The sequence below is a fragment of the Pseudophryne corroboree genome, chromosome 6, assembly GCF_028390025.1.
Source record: "Pseudophryne corroboree isolate aPseCor3 chromosome 6, aPseCor3.hap2, whole genome shotgun sequence".
NCBI classification, from domain to species: Eukaryota; Metazoa; Chordata; class Amphibia; order Anura; family Myobatrachidae; genus Pseudophryne; species Pseudophryne corroboree.
Genome location: NC_086449.1, coordinates 280,481,111 through 280,499,386, shown reverse-complemented (window position 1 = coordinate 280,499,386; position 18,276 = coordinate 280,481,111). Strand labels below are relative to the sequence as shown.

General features: G+C 44.1%; 2 protein-coding genes and 1 long non-coding RNA gene across 3 annotated transcripts in view; 2 read left to right on the top strand and 1 right to left on the bottom strand.

The window, feature by feature from the left end:
• Window positions 1-3,228: 3,228 nt before the first annotated feature.
• Window positions 3,229-7,853, top strand: LOC134935192 (uncharacterized). Its single transcript, XM_063930410.1, has 6 exons — window positions 3,229-3,405; window positions 5,012-5,190; window positions 5,357-5,876; window positions 5,962-6,468; window positions 6,570-6,698; window positions 6,774-7,853. The coding sequence occupies exons 2-6, from the start codon at window positions 5,014-5,016 to the stop codon at window positions 7,457-7,459; spliced, it is 2,019 nt and encodes a 672-aa protein (XP_063786480.1). The 5' UTR covers window positions 3,229-3,405; window positions 5,012-5,013; the 3' UTR covers window positions 7,460-7,853.
• A 1,481-nt stretch (window positions 7,854-9,334) lies between these two features.
• Window positions 9,335-10,784, bottom strand: LOC134935191 (uncharacterized). The gene is made up of 4 exons (XR_010179974.1): window positions 10,535-10,784; window positions 10,075-10,446; window positions 9,813-9,990; window positions 9,335-9,534 (listed from the first exon to the last, which is right to left on the bottom strand). It is a non-coding gene; the product is annotated as an uncharacterized LOC134935191 (long non-coding RNA).
• Window positions 10,785-17,983: 7,199 nt separating this feature from the next.
• The window catches only part of GLDN (gliomedin), a 106,533-nt gene continuing 106,240 nt past the window's right edge, over window positions 17,984-18,276 (top strand). Inside the window, exon 1 of the mRNA XM_063926079.1 lies at window positions 17,984-18,272. The gene's annotated coding sequence lies outside the window, so the exon portion shown is untranslated. The remainder of the gene's footprint in view (window positions 18,273-18,276) is intronic.

Genomic DNA, 18,276 nt, shown 5'->3' with positions numbered 1-18,276 from the left:
CCCACTTGAGCTTGCTGGCTTGATTTCCTGTCTTCTTAGCTGAATTGGATGATAGTAGAGATGTACGATCCATTGTTTCCACTTCACTGATGACTTGATTCAGGTCCTCTTCATTATATCCTTTCCCGAGGAAGTTCTTCTTCATTTGGAGTGACTGTTGTTTAAAGACCTGATGATTACTGCAGTTCCTGCGTACTCTTAGAAATTGGCTCTTTCGAACCCCTTTTAGCCATAAAGCGTGATGTTGACTATCTATGGGAATGTATGTATTTACGTCAGTTGGTTTCTGATAGATCTTGGTATTTAAAATATTATTTTCCTGATATATAGTCAAATCCAGGAAGTTGATTTGCTCACAACTACTAGTGAATGTGAATTTCAAGTTGACATTGGGGGTCATTCCGAGTTGTTCGCTCGGTAAAAATCTTCGCATCGCAGCGATTTTCCGCTTAATGCGCATGCGCAATGTCCGCACTGCGACTGCGCCAAGTAAATTTGCTATGCACTTAGGAATTTTACTCACGGCATTTTCATCGTTCTGGCGATCGTAATGTGATTGACAGGAAATGGGTGTTACTGGGCGGAAACAGGCCGTTTTATGGGCGTGTGGGAAAAAACGCTACCGTTTCCGGAAAAAACGCAGGAGTGGCTGGAGAAACGGGGGAGTGTCTGGGCGAACGCAGGGTGTGTTTGTGACATCAAACCAGGAACGACAAGCAGTGAAATGATCGCAGATGCCGAGTAAGTCTGAAGCTACTCAGAAACTGCTACGAGGTGTGTAATCGCAATATTGCGAATACATCGTTCGCAATTTTAAGATGCTAAGATTCACTCCCAGTAGGCGGCGGCTTAGCATGAGCAAATCTGCTAAAATTCACTTGCGAGCGAACAACTCGGAATGACCCCCATTATTCTCATTAAGTAGATCAAAAATTTTTCCTAGTTCTTCTTGGGAGGAATTCCAAAAGAGGAGCACATCGTCGATATAGCGAAACCAATGTCGGAGGGGTCCGCCCCAAGCTACGCCATCATAAATTGCTCTGTTTTCCCAATAACTCATAAATAGGTTGGCGTAGCTTGGGGCGAATTTAGTCCCCATCGCAGTGCTGTTCTTTTGGAGAAAGAATTCACCATCAAAGAAAAAAAAAATATTTTTAAGTATGAAATCGATGGCCTCCAACGTAAAGTCCATTTTTCCTTTGTTAGTTCTGTCTTGTCGAGGAACCATGTAATGGCCTCTAAACCCTGTTCGTGTCTGATACAGGTATAGAGTGACGTTACATCGGCGGAGGCCATACACATACCATCTTCCCACTTGATGTTCTGAAGTTTATTAATAGCATCGCCTGTATCCTTTAGGTAAGAGGGGTTAGAGGTAATGAGGGGCTGTAAGATTGAGTCTACCAAAGCGGAGAGGTTGGATGTAAGGCTTCTGGTTCCGGCTATGATAGGCCTTCCGGGAAGGTCTATCAGACTTTTGTGGACTTTGGGAAGTATGTATATAGTAGGAGTTACTGGATCCTCTATATTCACAAAGTCATATTCTTCTTTGGTCATTCCTTGGCTCTGCTGATGTTTGTCAAGAAGCGTAAGGAATTTTTCCCTTATTACATTCGATGGATCGCCTTTTAATTTGGTGTATGTTTCACTATCAACCAGTTGTCTATTGACTTCTTTAATGTAATCCTCACGGTTTAATATGGCGATGCCTCCACTCTTATCACAAGGTTTTATAATAATGTCATCATCTTTACTGAGATCTTATATAATTTTCCTCTCTCGTTTATTGAGGTTAAATTTCATCTTAGGTTTCTTTAGGTTTTTTACTTCCTCCAACACTAATTTAGTGAAGGTTTTGATGAAAGGCCCCTTGACGTGGGTTGGATAAAATTTGGATTTTTTTCTTTCTCTTCTTGTTGGGGGTTTCTTCTTCCGTTGGTCCTATGGTATTTGTGATTTTCCCCGATTGTTCTCCTGTGGTGTTGCCCTCTAGCTCCTTTAGTGCAAAGAATTTTCTCAGAGTGATTTTTCTAATATACTTTTGGATATCGATGTATGTATCAAAGTCATTCATATATGACATTGGGGCATATTTGAGGCCTTTGTTGAGCACTCATTTCTTGATCAGTCAGCTTTCTTTTGCTGAGTTTGAACTCCAAATTGGTCTGTACCGGTTCTTTGTTAATGATGTTTTTCTTCTGTTTGCTTTTTTTTCTGTTGATGCCTCCTCTACAGCCTCGTTTTGTAGGTCTATTTGGAATATTTGTCTTTTTCTTTTTCTCTTGTTTGTTTGATGTTCTATTCTCATTAATGTTTTGTCGATAGGGGTCTTTACTTCGGAATGGTTCGCGACTGGGGTGGTGGTCTTCTCAATCAGGTGACTCAGACACGGTCCCTCCTTGAGGACCTTTCTCCTGAAAAAGGTTGCCTCCTAGTTTGTGTCTCCTCACTCGCATACCGAGTTGACCTCCCTATGCTCATCCTAATTGATCCTCCGTCATATCCTTGAGTAGTGGCTTCTGGGTTTTTGTTCTGTATGCCATGATTTCTCCTTGATATTTCACAATCTTTGTCCCTGAAATGCTGATCTCTTCTCCTTGGAGTAAGCTCCTGGTGTCGTCTATCATGATAATTCCTATTCTCATATCTTGAATTTTCATATCTGTATGGACGATATTTATATGTATCATCCCTTCGATGATATCGGTTATGTTCTTGTGTTTCTCGCCAATCATAGGGGTTTCTTCTCCATTCCCTTCTCTGATTACGGGTATCATGATTCCTGTTATTCCTCCCATTATTCACATCATAATGTTGCCTTTTGCTGTGATCATAAAAGTGATTTTGTCGACCATACATCGTCGTCGTAGTGTATCTTGATCTAAATGGACTATGGGTCCTTGTTTCGTACCTTCTTTCTTTTGTGTTTAACTCCCCTTTCTTCCGTTGCGTCTGGTCCTTGGTTTTATTTCTTCTAATGATTCCGAATTTGTAGAAATCATAGGGGTATATGCAATAGCGGGCGAATCGCGTCATTTAATCCGCCCCTGTAAAATTCGCCCGCACTCGCCAGCCGCAGCCCTGTCGCCGGGACCCTGAATTCACCATATGCAATGTAAAACGGATTCGACCCACCCCCAGGCGGATAACGGCCAATCGGCGAGTAGTGGGCATTCCGAATTCGCCTTCCCGCCGAAAGCAGCCCTTTATTAGGGCTTGTTTGCTGCGTGCTCTGCAGCCATTTTGTGAACCTGCAGAGAGGTGTGAGGAGGTGCAGAGCTAGCAATTTGGTTGTTTGCTGTGGATATCGTTTGGACACCCCAGCAGGCTTTATTCCAGGACAGTCAGGAGGATTCCTGTTACCCCGGAGGAGAGCCATTTTAGGAGCTTTTACAACATTTGTAGGTAAGTACCACATGTGTGTCTGGTGTTGCATGTATGTGTTTGTGTAGTGGGGGTTGCCATGAGGTGTACATGGGGTGTTTGTGTATGTGTGCATGTGTGCAGGTATGTGTATAGCCCCTTGCTTGTGTTGCTGCATTTTTTGGGGGAGACTTGTGTTTTGGGGTAGTTTTTCACGTTTTTTTTTTATTCTTTAAATGACTTTTTGGGTCTTCTATTAGCATTGGTGTACCTCCTGAGTGTGCTGGGATGTTTTTTGGCCATTTTGGGGTGATTTGGAGCAAGCTTGGTCGACAGCCTGGTCGACATGTGCTGTGGACTGTTTGGCAAACATGTGTTTTCCCTCCTCATTTAGCATTGGTGTACCTCCTGGGTGTGCTGGGATGCTTTCTGGCCATTTTGGGGTGATTTAGAGCAAGTTTGGTCGACAGCCTGGTCGACATGTGCTGTGGACTGTTTGGCAAACATGTGTTTTCCCTCCTCATTTAGCATTGGTGTACCTCCTGAGTGTGCTGGGATGCTTTCTGGCCATTTTGGGGTGATTTGGAGCAAGTTTGGTCGACAGCCTGGTCGACATGTGCTGTGGACTGTTTGGCAAACATGTGTTTTCCCTCCTCATTTAGCATTGGTGTACCTCCTGAGTGTGCTGGGATGCTTTCTGGCCATTTTGGGGTGATTTGGAGCAAGTTTGGTCGACAGCCTGGTCGACATATGCTGTGGACTGTTTGGCAAACATGTGTTTTCCCTCCTCATTTAGCATTGGTGTACCTCCTGAGTGTGCTGGGATGCTTTCTGGCCATTTTGGGGTGATTTGGAGCAAGTTTGGTCGACAGCCTGGTCGACATGTGCTGTGGACTGTTTGGCAAACATGTGTTTTCCCTCCTCATTTAGCATTGGTGTACCTCCTGAGTGTGCTGGGATGCTTTCTGGCCATTTTGGGGTGATTTGGAGCAAGTTTGGTCGACAGCCTGGTCGACATGTGCTGTGGACTGTTTGGCAAACATGTGTTTTCCCTCCTCATTTAGCATTGGTGTACCTCCTGAGTGTGCTGGGATGCTTTCTGGCCATTTTGGAGTGATTTGGAGCAAGTTTGGTCGACAGTCTGGTCGACATGTGCTGTCGGCTGTTTGGCAAACATGTGTTTTCCCTCCTAATTTAGCTGTGGTGTACCTCCTGAGTGTGCTGGGATGCTTTCTGGCCATTTTGGAGTGATTTGGAGCAAGTTTGGTCGACAGTCTGGTCGACATGTGCTGTCGGCTGTTTGACAAACATGTGTTTTCCCACCTAATTTAGCTGTGGTATACCTCCTGAGTGTGCTGGGATGCTTTCTGGCCATTTTGGAGTGATTTGGAGCAAGTTTGGTCGACATGTGCTGTCGGCTGTTTGGCAAACATGTGTTTTCCCTCCTAATTTAGCTGTGGTGTACCTCCTGAGTGTGCTGGGATGCTTTCTGTCCAGTTTGGGGTGATTTGGAGCAAGTTTGGTCGACAGTCTGGTCGCCATTTTGTGTGGGTCAGCCATTTTGTGTGGGTCAGCCATTTTGTGTGGGTCAGCCATTTATACATGTATGTATGTATGTTTATTTTATTTTTATTTTATTTTATAACAGAGATGTCAAAGGACAAGCAGACCCGATCCGCCCCTTCCCCCAACCCCTCGGATCTATCCCTGCATAGCAACGGGGAGTGGGAGCCAACCCAGGAGGCGGATACGACCGACCAGGCATGTAGTGACCAGCCGCGGTCGTCAAGGGCCCATGAGAAGTCCAAGAAAAAGCCTAGTAGAAAGGTACTAACCACACCTGCAGACACAAATAGCATCAAACTTTACCCACTATAGTTTGTGCAATGCCATGCACACCTACTGGAATATGTGCGCAATGCCAGGGATACTGACACTCACAGGTACATACCGATCTTATTAAAAAAAATTTTTTTTTTTTTAATCCCTAAAGGCAAGAAGCCAGCCAGAGGAGCAGTCGGAGGAGGAAGCCTCTGGTGAAGATGCAGGACCGAAAAAGCCGCGTGGACCCAGATACACTGAGGCGGAAAACTGTACCCTAGTGGATTGCGTCGACAGGTCCTACGACGTTTTGTATGGACCAAGGGCACAGACAACAGCAGCTAGGACAAAGCGAAGCATCTGGGAATCCATTGCGAGTCAAGTCACTGCAATATCTGGAAACCACCGGAGCACCAGAAATTGCTTGAAGCGGTACAGTGATTGCCGCAGACAGACCAAGAAGAAGATGGGGATTCAGCGCCGACATGAGACAGCTACGGGAGGTGGCCTGGCTCTCAACCTGAAGTGGCTACCCTGGGAGGATGTTATTAGAAGGCGCATGAACCCTGCCATGGTCGAAGGAGTTCGCGGAGGTGTGGACTCTAGCCGTCCTGCTGGCTTTCCTGAGGAGGAAGAACCGCCCAGAAGACGGAAGAAGGCGGGAGATAAGCCGTCCAAAAGGAGGTCTGATGGTAAGAATACATGGTAAGAATACATGAGCTGTACTTCCCTTTAAAATTTTTGTATGTGCTAATGTGCTTTTTTTTTTTTTTTCAGACAGGCCTGCCCAGAGGACATCACCTGCGCACAGGACATCGCCAGCGCACGGACCGTCACCTGTGCAGCAGGCATCAGCAGCAGTGCGCGGACCATCAACTGCGCCGCAAGCATCGCGAGCACACAGATCGTCACCTGTGCGCCACAGTTCGTCATCGCGCAGTTTGTCACCTGTGCACCAGACGACGTCAGCGCACAGACTATCACCTGTGCGCCAGACACCGTCGGCGACCACACCACAAGATGGGCGCCAAACTACAGCTCCTGCGCGCAGGCCATCACCAGATCGTCGTCTCTCCAGGAGCTCTGGGACTGTGACTGAAGAGCCTCAAGACACAACCCTTGTGGACCCATCACCCGATCTGTTTGAGTCTACAGGGTTAACAGACGAAACTTTTCTTGGGTTTGAGGACAGCCGTGCAGACGTATCCAGCCAGACCCTTGAAAAGTCTTCCGAAACGAGGACAAGTGGAGCTCCTGGAGCAGCGGCATCACAGGATGGAGAAGGTTTGTATTTATTTTGTGTGTGTGTGGGAGGGGGGGGGGGGGGGGGGTCAGCAGTTGTGTAAAGTTTATTAACTTTCCCAAAAAAATTATTTTGCAAACAGTGGTGCCACGGACCAGCAGCGGACTAGCTTCGGGGATTGGTTCCTACTTCAGGCCGGATCTCCTCCTACAGGAGTCGTCAGAGGATGACGAGGTGGAAGTGCAGGAGGCTCCAGTTGCTACATCCCTGTGTGAGTAAATTGAATTGTGAGCCTTTAAAAAAATGTATGATGAATGTGTATAATGTTTTCTAATTTTCTTTTCAGCTGCCCAAATCCAAGTGGTGGCAGACATCCAGGAAGGGCAGAATCCCTCAACTGTTCAAAGGGTTCACACCCTGGCATCGGAGATTGGGACCCGCCAGGATACGTACACAAATGTCGTGGGAAGCAGACTGGACAACATTGAGAGGACAATGGAGAAGATGTCAAACAGTCTGCTTGAACTGCAGAAGACTCTTTCCGACAGCACGGCCACAATACTACAGGTCAGAATGCAAGATCATAGGGAGAATATGAACGTACTTCACATTCTGGCCGAATCCATGACCCGGCTCGTGGACAACAGCTCATGTCTGGCAGAAAGCAATAAAAACATGTCGGAGAGTCATCGACACTCCTCATCCAGCCAACAGGTCATCGCAACCACACTGCAGATGATCTATGATAAGCTCCCAGGACCAGCTCATCAACACGCTGGTGATCCACCATATCCGCCGTCGCAAGCCACAAGGACGCCTCGTACCCTTCCTCAAGTCCCATCCCAGTACAGACAGTCACAGATGTACCAGGGATATACAGGGATGTACCCCACCCCCCAGATGCCTCCACCACCGGCCACACAATCTTCAGCCGCATGGGCACAGAGGCCCAGTCAACATACTACCCAGCCTCCCAGGACATCCACGCCCTATCAGGGGGAAGAAGAGGATCCGGACAGACTTCCACCATAAACCCGGTCGTATTGTTTTATTTACTTATATATGTTTTTCATGTATCCCTTTCTTCCCCTCCCATTAGTTTGTTTTTTTTCTTACTATTGTTTTCTGTGTTGGGCTTCCCCACCCGTGACCGGGTACTACCAAGGAGCTTTGTGTAGGCATACATGCGCGGGCATGTATGCGGGCGCGTGTGGTAACGGATGAAAGCTCCTTGTGGCTACATGTATGATGGGCCAAAGAGCTATTCTGATACCACTTTTTTCCTCCAAAAATCCTTTTTGTAATGGTGTACAGTAGGCTTTCATTGTGTGAATTTACTATTCACTAGTCTGTGTTTTTGACTTATTCATAGGATTGGTGGGGAAAAATGAAGTGGACGGCATAAGTTCGTGTTGTGCGTACCAAGGTGAGTAGAACCATGTTTCAATGTATCTATTCAAGAAACTTTGAACCGCATGCCTTTGTAGAACCACACAGTCCAGCAATGGGTCATGCTGGGCTGTGTTGTTCCACAAATGTTAGCGTTTCAAAGTGCTGACCACTGACACCACTATTTTACTTTGAACCGCATGCCTTTGTAGAACCACACAGTCCAGCAATGGGTCATGCTGGGCTGTGTTGTTCCACAAATGTTAGCGTTTCAAAGTGCTGACCACTGATGCCACTATTTCACTTTGAACTGCATGCCTTTGTAGAACCACACAGTCCAGCAATGGGTCATGCTGGGCTGTGTTGTTCCACAAATGTTAGCGTTTCAAAGTGCTGACCACTGACGCCACTATTTCACTTTGAACCGCATGCCTTTGTAGAACCACACAGTCCAGCAATGGGTCATGCTGGGCTGTGTTGTTCCACAAATGTTAGCGTTTCAAAGTGCTGACCACTGACGCCACTATTTCACTTTGAACCGCATGCCTTTGTAGAACCACACAGTCCAGCAATGGGTCATGCTGGGCTGTGTTGTTCCACAAATGTTAGCGTTTCAAAGTGCTGACCACTGACGCCACTATTTCACTTTGAACCGCATGCCTTTGTAGAACCACACAGTCCAGCAATGGGTCATGCTGGGCTGTGTTGTTCCACAAATGTTAGCGTTTCAAAGTGCTGACCACTGACGCCACTATTTCACTTTGAACCGCATGCCTTTGTAGAACCACACAGTCCAGCAATGGGTCATGCTGGGCTGTGTTGTTCCACAAATGTTAGCGTTTCAAAGTGCTGACCACTGACGCCACTATTTCACTTTGAACTGCATGCCTTTGTAGAACCACACAGTCCAGCAATGAGTCATGCTGGGCTGTGTTGTTCCACAAATGTTAGCGTTTCAAAGTGCTGACCACTGACGCCACTATTTCACTTTGAACCGCATGCCTTTGTAGAACCACACAGTCCAGCAATGGGTCATGCTGGGCTGTGTTGTTCCACAAATGTTAGCGTTTCAAAGTGCTGACCACTGACGCCACTATTTCACTTTGAACTGCATGCCTTTGTAGAACCACACAGTCCAGCAATGGGTCATGCTGGGCTGTGTTGTTCCACAAATGTTAGCGTTTCAAAGTGCTGACCACTGACGCCACTATTTCACTTTGAACCGCATGCCTTTGTAGAACCACACAGTCCAGCAATGGGTCATGCTGGGCTGTGTTGTTCCACAAATGTTAGCGTTTCAAAGTGCTGACCACTGACGCCACTATTTCACTTTGAACCGCATGCCTTTGTAGAACCACACAGTCCAGCAATGGGTCATGCTGGGCTGTGTTGTTCCACAAATTTTCATTGAAAAGAAATGAACATGAATTTAGTGTGTCTTTACTTTAATATACTTTTTTTCTTTTCCCCACAGATATCTATATACACAAGAAAAGAATGTAAAGAAGAACAAACTCCTTTTTTGTTTTAATTAACTTTCAAACTTTATTTAAAAAATAACATTTTTCTTCAATAAACTTTTAAAAATAGAAGTTTCCTGTGGTTTTTATTAAAATTTGTAATGCAGTTGAATTGTACGTAAGTAGATTGCCCAGGGAACATCAGGGGAACTGTGTCTCTTCACATCCACGCCACTTAGGAAGGATACACCGGAAGACCTGTGGAAGAGAACAGTATGAGCTTCCAGATATGGGTGATAGGGTCACCCTGGGACTGGGAAAAAGAGGTACATACAACAGTCCACACAACACAAGCGGGTTACAGCGGCCCAAATGCAACCCTCCTGCACTTGCATCACTACACATCCAAACATTCCCTGACTAGCATTGCTGTTTCAGGGAATGTTTGGATGTGCAGTCTTGCAAATGCCGGAGGGCTGCACTTTGGACATGTCGGGGTGATTTTGGACAAGGGAGTTTTGGGCAATACATCTCACCTGAGGGGGGGTTGTCTGCTACATGGCGGAGGGTCAGGTCCACATCACCAGTAGGTCGCCCATGGTAGAGTTGGATAAAAGGATCAAATATTTGCGGTAACCCAACAACAGGATAAAACAGGGGGTAACGAACTGTACAAACATGGCCTGGGGATATACATCAACAGGATGTAAAACTCTGAAATACATAACTGAAGAGGTTTTTTTAAAAATATTCCAATGTCAGTTTACACGATAATACAAATGTTGTCAGTATACTCACAGGCAACTGCAAAATAATTTTGGATCAATGTCCGCCGGGAATCCTCTCCTTCGTCCATACCCACCGGTAGAGCAGAAGACCGGTTCCCGCGTCGGAAAGCACTGCGACGAAGAGTCACCGGCAAACGGTTTGCGACACATATGTTGTGTAAAATACAACATGCATTTACCATGCCGCAAACCTTCGCCGGTGAGTACAAAAGAGCACCGCCGGAAGTGTCTAAACATCGAAACCGGCTTTTAAGTACACCGAAGGCACGTTCAATTATTTGCCTCGATGCAATGTGTGTCTCTTGGTAACGTTTTTCTGCTCTACCGACAGGATTAGACAATGGGGTCAAGAGCCACGGTTTGTTTGGATAACCCGCATCGCCTATAGAAAATATAAAAAAAATGTTAGGTACTTGTAAAAAATAAAAAAAATAAAAAATAATAAAAATCCAAAAAATTGAAATACATACCTAACAGCCAGCCACCAGGCATGTTTCCTGTTTCAAACTTGTCAAACAGCGATGACTGGCTTAGGATGAAGGAGTCGTGAGATGATCCAGGAAATCCCACAAAAATGTTCAAAAATCTCATGTTTACATCACAGACCGCCTGCACGTTCAGGGAATGGAACTGTTTTCGGTTCCGAAAACATTCCTCTGAATTCCGTGGCGGTCTGATCTGCACGTGGGTACAGTCAATCGCGCCCAGCACATTGGGAAATTTGTATTTGTTGAAAAAGCCTAATTTGATCTCACGACATTCGCTGTCCGTCTCTGGAAATGTGATGTACTGGATCGTCAATTTGCGGAAAGCCCTAATGACCTGGGTTATACAGCGCGACAGTGTCGACTGTGAAAAACCGCATGTTTGAGACAGTGTAGGCTGGAATGTGCCTGACGCCAAAAAATGTAACGTCCCCAGCAGTTTCTGAAAACCGCTGATTGCACGATTTGTCCGTGCCCGAGGTTCCAAGTCGGCCTCCAACAGAGCGTACAGCGAATATATGTCGCGAGTCGATAAGCGATAATTTTGTATCACCTCGAACTCGCTGAGATCCTCCAGTTCACGCCTAGTGCGATACTGGCGTGGACGTGGAAATGAAACCCGCAATACTGGCTCACCCAATGCAGACATTTGCTGACCTGGATCCTGATGTTCATCAGCACTTTCTTCCTCCATCATGCTTGCAGCCAGCATGAACATCACAATCTGGTCAGAAAAAGGCTCCATCATTGTAGTCAGTACAAAAATAGGAATGTGTTTTAAAACGCAGGAATTTTCCTAAAAAAACGATTCCACAGAGCTGACTGTAAAATGGCTCCTTCTCCCTGTAGTCTCAAACCTGGGAGTGAGGAGATAGGAGGGGCTTTGCAGAAGTGTATCCTGGGTAAAACTGTGGAATCATGGGTAAATTTCCCTCAGGAGATTGAAGAAAAAAATATTCCTTTAAAAAATCAATTAAATAATACTTGTGAAGCAAAAAAAGACAAACCAAGTAGATAATCCTTTCAAATATAAATAGATATGCTATTAGCAATCCTCAAATATCAAAAAAAATCATGTACTAAAAAATTTTTTTTAGATCCCGCCAGTCAACTGAGGCGGACTGAAATAGTCGAATTTGCGGTCGAAAAGCACTGCAGGCGAATTTCCAAACTTGAATTGAATATGCTTTGGGCGAATTGCAGCATCTGTACCATTGCAGAAAAGTCGAATGCGAAAAAAGTCGAATTGCCAAAAGTCGAATTTTGAATGTCCGTTTTTTTGCGATAAAGTACTGTACTGCATAGGCAAATTTATTTTTGGGGCGAAAAAGTTCCGGAATTCGACTATTTCTGAAATTCGACCGCAATTCGACTGCAATTGCATATACCCCATAGTCTCTCTGTAATTTTCCTTGCATTTTCTTAATAAGGAATTCTGTATTCTTGTCAATCTTCTCTGTGATGTTCTTTTCCAAATCGGCAAAGGTGGGTAGTTGATTAAATGGTTGTATAAGAGTTTGAAGTATTTCTATCCTTTCATTTGTTTCTTTCAATTTAATCTTCCTTTACTTTAGTATAATGGACATGAGTGATAATGAACATTTTTCCAAAATGGTATTCCACTCATTTTGAAATTCCTCTGACCCATCTTGAAAAGTGGGTGGTTTGATGATTCTTAAGCCCTTTGGTATTATTTGTTAGGCCTGATATTTTTCAAGGGTGGCAACTTCCCACCATAACCTGTTCTCCTTTAATAGCCAATCACATAGGCGGTTCATAGTGGTCTCAAGATTGTCATCGGTCATTTCAATTTCATCATCTTTAAAATTCATTTTGAGTGCTTCTTCTATTCTTGCTGCTCTTCCCTCACGGTGCTTGAACATGATGCTGCCTAAAGGATTTCAAGGGATATTGAACAAAATGCTGCAGAAAAAATGAAATCCTTTGGGGCGCTTCTTGTCTACTGATTGCTGCCTTCTAAATCCAATGTTGGACCTATCCCAAAAGGATCCAAAAATTTAGACAGAAGAAAGTGATTTTGTGGACTAGATGGCTCTTTCGTTCATGCAATGGTGGAAAATGTGAGGGAGTGGGAGTACTTAGCTGTGCTCTGTGTATCCCAATGGGTGACCGGAAGAACTCTATGTCCGGGTCCTTGATGGAACACTCGACGACGGGCAAAGGGATATAAAAATAAAAATACACAATGTGTAGTAATGTTGTGTACACTACAACAAATTCAAACTTCACCAATCTCATCTGGCATACCTCACTTACAATGTGAGTCGTCAGATGGTGTATATAAAGGTATCTTTTATCGTTATTTGAAAAAGATTTCTTCTCATGAACACACCTCACTTACATAAAGACAGGTGTCTGAACTCATATCAAGGTATCTTTTTAACCATAGCCGAATTTTTCACAGAAAGATGATGACAGTTTCTTTCAATATGTTGATACGTAATAAGCGTACCTAACACTTACTCTGACAGCTGCGTGTCTCCTCACATAACGGTTTCTTTACAAAGGTTCCATCCAGGGATAGTAAAAGAATGTACATTTATTCAAAGATAAAAGACAGCAACAAAATAAAATATAAAAGGCTTGACTCAGCGTAAAAGTCAGACTCTGAGGGAGGTGAGTACCGTCTTGGAACAAAAAGTGGCCAACTTGTAGAAGTCCCAATAAAACAAATAAGACAAGGTCTTACCTTCCCTCAGATTCAATTGACAAGTCCACTGATGCAATGCCCCCTCCTAACCAACGCCTTTCGAGTCAAGGGACTCTTTTTCAAGGCATGAGGGTCCATGACAATAGGTTTCCCTATTTATAGTAGGTGGAATTGAGTCACTTCCGGTCATGTGACCGGAACTGGAAGTATAAAATAATTAAACAAATACATAAAAGATGGATAGACTTACTACCATAATACAGAGGTAGCTGATATAAAAACTAGACTCTTTTAGACAAAGGCTACTAGCATTGTTATTTGGGAGTCCTGATCATGATAGTTCTCATAACGAGGACAAATACCGGAAAAAACAGAAGTTGGGTCCCGCTCGGAATTATGGGTAATGTAGTCCTCAATAAGAAGGCAAATGGCGACGAAGGCGGAAGTTAAATCCCGCTTGGGATTATGGGAGGTGTAGTCTCTGGTTGTAGTCTTTTAGGAGCTGAACACGGCGGAAACAGAAGTTGGGTCCCGCCGGGGTTTTTGGGTGATGTAGTTTGCTGGAATATTCATGAGCCGTGTCGCTGGGAATTGTGGTCTATGAAGTCCGCGGAGAGGCCATCTTGGTAGTTCTAAACGGACATTCATAGCTTACAGTGGGTGAAATTAACAGCCGTGGTCCCGTTCTTGATATCTAATTAGATTATCCCCCATTTTTCCAAGCTCAAAGCTGCTGAAATAAAACAGGGGTATGAGATTACTGTTCTGATATATTCTAAAGAAGATATAAGATTTAATAAAGATGCACATTTGCAATGAATCTATTTGTGAATGGCAGAAATAATAAAAAATAATGAAATAATGTTGTGACGTGATCCCATAGGATCGTGTTTTAATGCAGCACCTACGGCATATTGTCTATGATTTAATATATGTTATCATAAATAGAGATGAGCGGGTTCGGTTTCTCTGAATCCGAACCCGCCCGAACTTCATGGTTTTTTTCACGGGTCCGAGCAGACTCGGATCCTCCCGCCTTGCTCGGTTAACCCGAGCGCGCCCGAACGTCATCATGACGCTGTCGGATTCTCGCGAGACTCGGATTCTATATAAGGAGCCGCGCGTCGCCGCCATTTTCACACGTGCATTGAGATTGATAGTGAGAGGACGTGGCTGGCGTCCTCTCCATTTAGATTATAAGAGAGAGAGATTTACTGGAGTTTAGGACTAGGAGGAGTACTGTAGAAGTGTAGAGAGTGCAGAGAGTTTACTAGTGAGTGACCACCAGACAGTGCAGTTTATTTAATATATCCGTTCTCTGCCTGAAAAAAGCGATACACACAGTGACTCAGTCACATACCATATCTGTGTGCACTGCTCAGGCTCAGCCCAGTGTGCTGCATCATCTATATATATTATATATCTGTCTGACTGCTCAGCTCACACAGCTTATAATTGTGGGGGAGACTGGGGAGCACTGCAGTGCCAGTTATAGGTTATAGCAGGAGCCAGGAGTACATAATATTATATAGTGAGTGACCACCAGACAGTGCAGTTTATTTATATATCCGTTCTCTGCCTGAAAAAAGCGATACACACAGTGACTCAGTCACATACCATATCTGTGTGCACTGCTCAGGCTCAGCCCAGTGTGCTGCATCATCTATATATATTATATATCTGTCTGACTGCTCAGCTCACACAGCTTATAATTGTGGGGGAGACTGGGGAGCACTGCAGTGCCAGTTATAGGTTATAGCAGGAGCCAGGAGTACATAATATTATATTAAAATTAAACAGTGCACACTTTTGCTGCAGGAGTGCCACTGCCAGTGTGACTGACCAGTGACCTGACCACACTGACCACCAGTATAGTTAGTAGTATACTTATATTGTGATTGCCTGAAAAAGTTAAACACTCGTCGTGTGACTTCACTTGTGTGTTGTTGTTTTTTTTATTCTATAAAAATAAAACTCATTCTGCTGACAGACAGTGTCCAGCAGGTCCGTCATTATATAATATATAATATATACCTGTCCGGCTGCAGTAGTGATATATATATATTTTTTATATCATTTATCATCCAGTCGCAGCAGACACAGTACGGTAGTTCACGGCTGTGGCTACCTCTGTGTCTGCACTCGGCAGGCAGTCCGTCCATAATTGTATACCACCTAACCGTGTTTTTTTTTTCTTCTTTATACATACATACTACTACGACATCTCTTTATCAACCAGTCTATATTAGCAGCAGACACAGTACAGTACGGTAGTTCACGGCTGTGGCTACCTCTGTGTCTGCACTCGGCAGGCAGTCCGTCCATAATTGTATACCACCTAACCTTTTTCTTTGCATCATGTGCTGATTGGGGAGGGTTTTTTGGAAGGGACATCATGCGTGACACTGCAGTGCCACTCCTAAATGGGCCCGGTGTTTGTGTCGGCCACTAGGGTCGCTAATCTTACTCACACAGTCAGCTACCTCATTGCGCCTCTTTTTTTCTTTGCGTCATGTGCTGTTTGGGGAGGGTTTTTTGGAAGGGACATCCTGCGTGACACTGCAGTGCCACTCCTAGATGGGCCCGGTGTTTGTGTCGGCCACTAGGGTCGCTAATCTTACTCACACAGCTACCTCATTGCGCCTCTTTTTTTCTTTGCGTCATGTGCTGTTTGGGGAGGGTTTTTTGGAAGGGACATCCTGCGTGACACTGCAGTGCCACTCCTAGATGGGCCCGGTGTTTGTGTCGGCCACTAGGGTCGCTAATCTTACTCACACAGCTACCTCATTGCGCCTCTTTTTTTCTTTGCGTCATGTGCTGTTTGGGGAGGGTTTTTTGGAAGGGCCATCCTGCGTGACACTGCAGTGCCACTCCTAGATGGGCCCGGTGTTTGTGTCGGCCACTAGGGTCGCTAATCTTACTCACACAGCTACCTCATTGCGCCTCTTTTTTTCTTTGCGTCATGTGCTGTTTGGGGAGGGTTTTTTGGAAGGGACATCCTGCGTGACACTGCAGTGCCACTCCTAGATGGGACCGGTGTTTGTGTCGGCCACTAGGGTCGCTTATCTTACTCACACAGCGACCTCGGTGCAAATTTTAGGACTAAAAATAATATTGTGAGGTGTGAGGTATTCAGAATAGACTGAAAATGAGTGTAAATTATGGTTTTTGAGGTTAATAATACTTTGGGATCAAAATGACCCCCAAATTCTATGATTTAAGCTGTTTTTTAGTGTTTTTTGAAAAAAACACCCGAATCCAAAACACACCCGAATCCGACAAAAAAAATTCGGTGAGGTTTTGCCAAAACGCGTTCGAACCCAAAACACGGCCGCGGAACCGAACCCAAAACCAAAACACAAAACCCGAAAAATTTCAGGCGCTCATCTCTAATCATAAACAGATAACCTATGAATGAACTGTATGAAAAATGGTTAATTCACTAAGATTCGTTTCAAGGGTACCATTAGCTGGAGATGATTATGAAATAGCATCTAAAGTTTTATAATTAAAATGTAATAATTGGTGTATTGATGTGTTACATGTATTTATCCGTCTGATGCTTTAAAAATACCACCGCTACCATTATTATTTGGTGAGCGCATTATATCCGTGTTTATTGTACTTGTATTGTATGTTCATGTCTAGTTAGTTTTTTAACAAGAGTGAATAAAAGTTATGTTTTATTAAATCAATAATTATACACACAAAAGAGTGCTCCAGAAAGGGACTTTTTTCTTCTGGAAATCATTTCTGGGTTTCCTTTGTTAGAGTATGTGATATTCAGTTCCGTGGAGCACCTCCGGCGTTGATACTAAATTAATGTGAGATAATTCTTGTACAAGCTGGTTTAAATACATTTGTATTCATTTATTATTGTTTAAGTTCTGTGCTGGATACCCAATTTTCTTTTTACAACAATGTAGTTGAGGCCACAGGAACATTCAATTAGGTAAATCACATTAGCAGTGTGACAGGTGATAAAATCCCTAATTTTGAAGGTGACATCATTAACTGTTACTTTGCAGTGTTTGCTGGTAGGGTCTTTGATATTTTTGCATCCGATGCACATCCCACACATGTGGAAGCCTTTAGTTCTAATCAAGTTGCGAGTGGGCATAGGCAAAGCACTCCTTACTAGATGGTTCTTTAAATTTCTTGATTTCCTATACACAAAGTTGTTTTTTTTTTTTGGTATTATATTGGTAAGGATGGGGTCTTTAGTTAGAAGATACCAGTTCTTCCTGATGATTTCTGGCATTCAAAATAGATTAATTGCAAATGTGCATCTTTATTAAATCTTATATCTTCTTTCAAATATGTTAGAACAGTAATCTCATACCACTGTTTTCTTTCAGCAGCTTTGAGCTTGGAAAAATGGGGGATAATCTAATTAGATATCAAGAACGGGACCACGGCTGTTAATTTCACCCACTGTAAGCTATGAATGTCCATTTAGAACTACCAAGATGGCCTCTCCGCGGACTTCATAGACCACAATCCCCAGCGACACGGCTCGTGAATATTCCAGCAAACTACATCACCCAAAAACCCCGGCGGGACCCAACTTCCGTCTCCGCCGTGTTCTGCTCCTAAAAGACTACAACCAGAGACTACACCTCCCATAATCCCGAGCGGGATTTAACTTCCGCCTTCGTCGCCATTTGCCTTCTTATTGAGGACTACATTACCCATAATTCCGAGTGGGACCCAACTTCCATTTTTTCCGGTATTTGTCCTCGTTATTATAACTATCACGATCAGGACTCCCAAATAACAATGCTAGTAGCCTTTGTCTGAAAGAGTCTAGTTTTTATATCAGCTCCCTCTGTATTATGGTAGTAAGTCTATCCATCTTTTATGTATTTATTTAATTATTTTATACTTCCAGTTCCGGTCACATGACCGGAAGTGACTCAATTCCACCTACTATAAATAGGGAAACCTATTGTCATGGATCCTCATGCCTTGAAAAAGAGTCCCTTGACTCGAAACGCGTTGGATAGGAGGGGGCATTGCATCAGTGGACTTGTCAATTGAATCTGAGGGAAGGTAA

What these genes read in the sequence shown, in the direction of transcription:
- LOC134935192 (XM_063930410.1), top strand. Translation starts at nt 5,014, where the DNA reads ATGTCAAAGGACAAGCAGACCCGATCCGCCCCTTCCCCCAACCCCTCG. An exon ending in GTCCAAAAGGAGGTCTGATG is followed by an intron (nt 5,877 to 5,961) that starts GTAAGAATACAT and finishes TTTTTTTTTCAG; the next exon opens with ACAGGCCTGCCCAGAGGACA. An exon ending in TCCAGTTGCTACATCCCTGT is followed by an intron (nt 6,699 to 6,773) that starts GTGAGTAAATTG and finishes TTTTCTTTTCAG; the next exon opens with CTGCCCAAATCCAAGTGGTG.